At 43.5% G+C, this 6,794-nt stretch overlaps 1 protein-coding gene across 1 annotated transcript; it reads left to right on the top strand.

Moving 5' to 3' along the window:
• Positions 1 to 3: 3 nt before the first annotated feature.
• Positions 4 to 6,093, top strand: si:dkey-256h2.1 (uncharacterized protein LOC337520 homolog; the record flags this gene model as incomplete). Its single annotated transcript, XM_031576066.1, has 12 exons — positions 4 to 389; positions 585 to 724; positions 893 to 1,068; positions 1,468 to 1,628; positions 1,824 to 1,964; positions 2,404 to 2,525; positions 2,636 to 2,804; positions 3,022 to 3,167; positions 3,918 to 4,060; positions 4,484 to 4,610; positions 5,167 to 5,300; positions 5,900 to 6,093. Coding segments are annotated over 12 exons (1,965 nt in total), but the record flags the coding sequence as incomplete, so codon positions are not given.
• Between the last annotated feature and the right edge of the window lie 701 nt (positions 6,094 to 6,794).

The following is a 6,794-nucleotide window of genomic DNA, read 5'->3' as shown; positions in this document are numbered from 1 at the left end:
TCGTCACCACTGAGACTTTCCCATAATTTAGATGAGGAAAGGCGCGAATTGCCGCTATACACTGAAACCATCAACTTGAAATCTCAAAGAAAACATAATGACATTACAGGATTTGAACCGGGGGACAACGCAGCGCCATTTCAGATTAAGACGTTGGACGGGGAATTCATATACCCCCTACAAAAGAAGTGGTCCGTGATTTTCCATGCCTTCACTAACAATTCGGCTTTCTTGGAGTGCTTGTGGTCCTCAAACGCCTCGCTGACAGACTTGGTTGAGTACCTGCCCGAAAACACTCATGTTCTATTTTTGTCACTGGATGAGACTGCTGCTAAGGATGCGCTTTGGATGAGGGAGATGGTCTATCGCATTGCGTCGGGCTCTCACAGGTAAACTTAAAGCGTCCCACACATTAAATTGATAATTATGCATGATGGCAATTTGATTTGTATGAAGGTGATTACAGATCATGGTCTTACTGGGCACAAGTCATTCCACGGTGTTTGTCCTCAATACACTTTCTTTAAAGTTCCTTTAAAAGATCCACGTTTCAGAATTAACTGTTTCTTCGACTTTGCTCACAGGGGGAAAGATGTCCTCTCCAGATTACATTTTTCGCCTGTCCCTGTTTTTGCACTGGGCAACTGGATCCCAAAGGTCCTATATTCCTGGGGTTGTACTGGACACAACTGCGGCCTGGCTCAAGCCGTGTTTACCTCCACAGGTTCGTTTTACTCTGGGGCTTTACTTTTTTTATTGCTTTTGGAAGGAGGCAGCAGGGCAGGAATAAACTATTTTGTATAATATTGTAAAAAAATAAATGTCAAATCAATCAAAACATGTATTCTCCCATGTTAGTTTGATTCATGCAAAAGATCTCTCCTCCCTACAGAATGGGACCTGCCTTTGATTACCAAGCGACTGAACGCCAGGTATGATTGGTTGAATGGATACTGGGACCAGAAGCCATACAGACTGAAGGATGGAGGTGATGGCTGTACTCCCAATTCCTCAGTTGCAGGTGCCGTGGCATGGGTTTCTGAGGGCGGTTGTTCGTTTTTCACTAAGGTATGTTGGGTAACTATATCATTCGTATCAATGAGTGCTAGGCCCTATATATATATATATGTGTTGTTAGTGTATACTAAATTCCTTACTCCACCCTCCCCCCTTATGTGCTGCGGGTCTGCTTAAGGTTTCTCCCTGATTAACAGGGAGTTTTTTTTGTTGCCCCTGTCACTATTGTGCTTGCTATAAGGAGGGTCAGACCCTGGGCTCTGTAAAGCGCCTTGAGACTATTTTATTGTTTTGGCGCTATATAAATACAATTGAATTGAATTACTCACAGTAAATGTATTTCTCTCTCAGCTTGATATTTGCGGTTAGTCAAAGCCAGTGTACATACATAATCATGCGAAAAGATAGCAGATTGTTCATTTTGGGTCAGATTGTTTCATTCTGTCTCAGGTGAAGAACATGGCAGCCTCTAAAGCTGTGGGAGTTGTGGTGTACGCCTCTGCTGGACAGCCAATCAAAGACATGAACTGCATTGGAGGGGAATGCAACACTGCGCTAGGAATCCCTGCTGCCATGGTGCACTTGGAGACATCAGTTGACAGTGCCCTTCGGTATTTTTCTCATTTGGACGTGATGATGTATACTGCACTGCACTCATATGAAAGCTTGGAGCATTAGTGAAACTTGACACAGTGTTGTTTGTTGTCAACATATTCTCCGTTAACCTTTGCTCACTTCCTTTTTACAGTTCCTGATTTAGTGTTTGTTCTTACTCTCGGTTCTCTCTATGTCTGGTGGTTGTCTAGAGCTGGGAAAGCGGTGAATGTGTCATTCCAGACCACCCCCTCTCCGAACTTCTTCTTTGGCCTCGACCAGCAGGGGGCGCTGGCAGAGATGGGCTGGCTCCTCTACCCCACTTTCAGATTCCTCAACTGGCAGGCTCAGTGGTCAGTGAACCGAGTCATCTAGTTTTAACTAACAATGTACAGCATGTTGATGCCATCAGAATCAGGATGTGATTAGAGTAATATCCATATGTTTTGCCCTATGTTTTGAGTCAACTATTGTTGCATACAGAAGCAGGTCGAGGTGTAAAGTAAGAGTAAGACTTGAAAGAGTTGAGGTTGAACGTGTGCAGTGTTTCACAGTCCTTTTCCTTGTATTGATGCCAGCTAGTAGAAACTTTTCCTCATTTCAAGATTAGTCTGTTCGGCAAAAGTATTTGTTGACACACACACACACACAATACCAAGAAAGTGTTAATTTGTTACGTACGACTGTTATTGTATACAACTGTGTAAAAACTATTATTATATACAGAAAGAGGCAGAGCTGTAAGTGTAAAGTCTTAAAGCGTGGATTGCATATCACTTCTTGGCCCTGTAGGTTTGACTACCAGGAGGGATTGCGTGGACACCTGGAGAGGCCAGCTACAGTGGTGCCTGTGTTTGACCGCGTCCAGATGCAGGGGGAACATGGGGCTCAGGCCACAGTGGACCTCCCCGCAGGTGTGTCTCTCCCCGCGTCTGCATCGTCTGGCTTCTTGGACAGTGTGGAGTTTGCTTTTCCACAAAATGGGCCTCATTAACCATGTGGGTTTTTGTGCTTTTGTTGGCAGGTGTGCTGGAATATAACGTGCTGGAATTGGACGCCTCCCTGTCCTGTCCTGGTCGACGGGATGAAACATGCGCTCACTGGGACCACACCGCGCAGCTGTTTGTGTGCTGCGATCACTTCGGCCCATCCTGCAACGCGGAGCTGGGCCGCTGGATCACGGCATTCCGAAGGTTACAGACTCATGAGCATGTAGTGCTCCTCCAGCTTTTGAACGGAGATTACTTCCTCTTGGATGGCTCCATTAAATCCCTTCCCTGTTTCCAACCTAACTCAGGAACTCAGGACAGATTCCTTGCTGTGAGTTTTGATTGGCTTAATGTAACTGGCACCAATGTGTTTGCTAACTCTCTGACACGTGCACGTGCGCTGTGTGTTCATGTCCAACAGAGGTACCGGCCGCTGGATCACTGACGTGTCTCCGCTCATGCCCCTGTTGAATTCTGGGAGATGTGCGTTCACCATGAAGACCGTGGCCTGGGCCATGCCCTGGGTGGTGTCGCTCAACCTTCGCTTCAGTCACAGCAACCAATCAGGTCAGAGGCACACCAGCTTTTCTCTGTGACACTACGTTGTTAAAGATATATCTATGCTGAACAAATGCAAATTTTGTGAGGGTATTGGCATCACGGTATAAGCCAACTAAATTAGTTGAAAATCAGGTAAAATGGCTTTGAAGAGTCCAAACATCAAAGCTTCTTAGGCTCTCTCTCTCTTTCTTTCTTTCTTTCTTTCTTTCTTTCTGTTTTCCTGATGTTTGGTTTGTTTAGTTTTTTTGGTCTTTGGTTTGTCCCTGAGATAAACACCAATGATCCGGCATCCGGCTGATGTTCTTGTCCCTGAGCGGTACGGCTCATGTTCCCTCGGGGCTGCTGTCGGTGCGGAGGCCAAAAGGCTTTCAGCTCGACACAGAGAGGCCAGAGAGGAGAGACAGTGTTCCAGGAACTCCACAGGTGTCTCGTTAAGAGTGGGGAGAAGGGGAGAGAAATTAGTCTCTGGAGGGGCATCTGGACCTGTTCATCCCTCTTCATCCCTCTTCTTTGCAATAGCCTCTTCTTCAAAAACATGTCTACCCTTGCCTTTATACAGAGATATCAAGCTGTGTTTCTGTGAGATATACTTCATGGGTTGCATTTGTTTTACTCTGGTTGGTTGTGAACATATACCAGAGCTTTTTTTTAATAAGTTTTCCTCTACCTATAATACAATGAAAACCAACTTTGTACTGCAACTTGTGCAAATGTTAGGGGACAAAGTCTAATGAAATGTCAAAAATGCTGTTCTAGCCTTTTTAGTCAAAGAGACGGACGATATTGAAAGGCTCCAACCCTTCAAATTGACATCATTGTTTGGAGGAGGTACATTTGACAAGGGTTACAATAAGAGATTCCAGCCATTGAAGTTTACAATTCCTGCCTCAACCAAGAAGGTAATCATCAGATGAGTTATACTTTTCTAGAATACGACAATATTAAATTGGCCCTTTGACATATCCTTTTGGTTAATGCACCTTGAATTAATAATTAATTAGTTAATCATTCAATTACCTTGCATTATTATGCTGTATATTTGTATAATGTTTGATGTAGTAATAATATATACTAAGACCCATTAGATTCCAATCATACCCAAGCCCAATCATACCCTTTTTAACATGTTGTGTAGTTCAAATGGGTGTTTTTACATGAAATGTCACACTGACTTTTTAAACCATTGTGTGTGTGTGTGTGTGTGTGTGTGTGTGTGTGTGTGTGTGTGTGTGTGTGTGTGTGTGTGTGTGTGTGTGTGTGTGTGTGTGTGTGTGTGTGTGTGTGTGTGTGTGTGTGTGTGTGTGTGTGTGTGTGTGTGTAAGGTTGAGCTGTATGCCGTCATCACTGGCCATGGGAGCGATGAGTATGGCTGTGGAGAGTTCTGTGTGACCTCACATCATGTCCTGGTCAATGGCATCTTCAATAACACTCGCATTTTCGACTCTGCAGGTAAGAAAATGGATTTTTATGTGATGTGTGCCTGTGACAGAGGTGACCGAGTTTGGCATGTAGAATTCTGAGACACGTGAACTTTTTACCGGGGTACTTGTAAAAAATTAGCCAAGTTTAAATACTTACTCTAGTACCAATTCTAACTACACTATTTACAAAAATAATGAGTAAAGATTCTCTAATCAAAATGATCCCGACATTTAGCTGACAAGCTAAGAAAATCACTGTGGCCACTGCTTCCTTCTGGGTGTATCCACTCGGGACATAAGCCCCAGTGTTACTGTTGAGAAATGGCCTGACTCTCAGGCATAGACTAGAACAGTCTTCCAGCAATGGGACATGTGAGATGTATCAGACATGTAATACAGCGTAAGCACAAACATATGCACAAGCGTAAGCACAAACATATGCACAAGCGTAAGCACAAACATATGTTAGAGCTTTTCTGCCAGGGTTGAATTATGTTGCTGAGATCTGTATGGAAACATATTTGCTCAATTCAAATGATATTTCTGACGTGCATTACTTTGTTTACCCCTGATGCCCTGTGCAGGATCCGCCCTGGGTTGTGCCCTTCGCGTGGCAGAAGGAGCGGTGCCCAACGAGCATGGCACCTGGCTGTACGGGCGAGGAGGCTGGTGCGATGGACTGCAGGTCAATCCCTGGAGGGTTGATATCACCAAACAGGTAACAACCATTGAGGGGCTCTAGGGTGTTATTGGTTCTTCATGAAAAGATTGCGTGTCTTTTCAATTGAATTCAGTAAACAAGCAACAAGTGTGATTGAATGATTCATTTTTCAAACTTCCCAAAAAGTTTTTGCGAAGTTATTCACAATTTAAAGTATTATGTCTGACTGAGTCAGTCCCTCTGAAGAGTGAGTCATTTAGAGCACCACAGCCCATGTGCCTCCTTGAGGACTTAAATGAAGGGCCCTGATGGATGAGTGAGACGTTCTTCTGTGTTTGAGTAAGTGGATCCAATTGGTCCTTAAACTCCACACAACTGATTGTGGCATGAAAGTGAGAATCCAATAAAGCCTGTGTATTTCAACTCTATTCAGTTGGCCAATAAAGCCTGTGTATTTCAACTCTATTCAGTTGGCTACATGAAATGGAGAGGATCTTCATACTACCGACATTGCAACGCAAATTAGGTGCTTAGGTTTTACAAGAAACAATAAAAATGCCATAGTGCATTTTTTTTCTGCATAGTAGGTTCAGACCTTGCACTCCGCTAAACAAAATGCAGTCCTCTCCTTTGACTCTGCTTGTGTGTGATTACAGCTGGACTGGAGTGGAACCAACAGTATCCTCTACTTCGGGTTATACGACGGAATGGACCCCAATCCAGCAAGCAACCCTGGCTACATCGTAATGTCCTCGTATCTTGTGTTCTACAAGTGATTTCTATGGACCAACCGCTGTTGTGGGGAGTGACACACAATTATTAAAATTATTAAAATCTCTATTTTTCAAAAGCTTTTCTGGGATTCATTTATCGTCACAAAAGCATGCTCAATTACCCTCCTTTACTCATGGAAGTGGTTGTTTTAATATAGACATTGTTGTAAGAAGGTGAAATGGCCCTGAAAGTTTATGCTCCTATGCAGAGCCAAAGATGTTCTTCAAAGCCCTACTCTTGCCAAGAATAGGCCAAAATGAGCTAATTGGAGCCCTGAATTGAGGTCCTTTCAACCGTGAATTTCATTGTCAAACTTCAACGGGCAATTTCCACATTTTTGAAAAGTGCTTAAAGACTGATGCCATGACACTGGTCAAGTGATTCTTCAGAAAGGGGGAAAGTTTTCAGAGAATCTTTGTAGCTTCTTGGGCATAAGTATCTCATAGATTCTTTCCAGTGGGTTGCTTGTAGACAGTAATGTCTAAGATAATTGGCAGCAGCTATTAATTTGAAGATCTTGTGGTCCTTCAAATGTAATCTCCCACAAGTGTCCCACTGGAAGAGCTTTTACGAGACGATGTGTGATTATGTATGGCTTGTCTTTGGGCAGATCTAAAGGTTTGTATTATTGACCTCTTCCAGGAATGCATGTTACGATCCAAGCAGAAAATCACACCTAGACACTAAAGCCTGGGAATACATTACATATCGGTTTCAAAGAACACCCACTGACGTTAAAACAACAAGGGGAAAAAAACATCACGGCATTGTAGAATT

The sequence above is a fragment of the Clupea harengus genome, chromosome 11 (assembly GCF_900700415.2).
Source record: "Clupea harengus chromosome 11, Ch_v2.0.2, whole genome shotgun sequence".
NCBI lineage: Eukaryota > Metazoa > Chordata > Actinopteri > Clupeiformes > Clupeidae > Clupea > Clupea harengus.
This window is presented reverse-complemented; position numbering and strand designations above follow the sequence as displayed.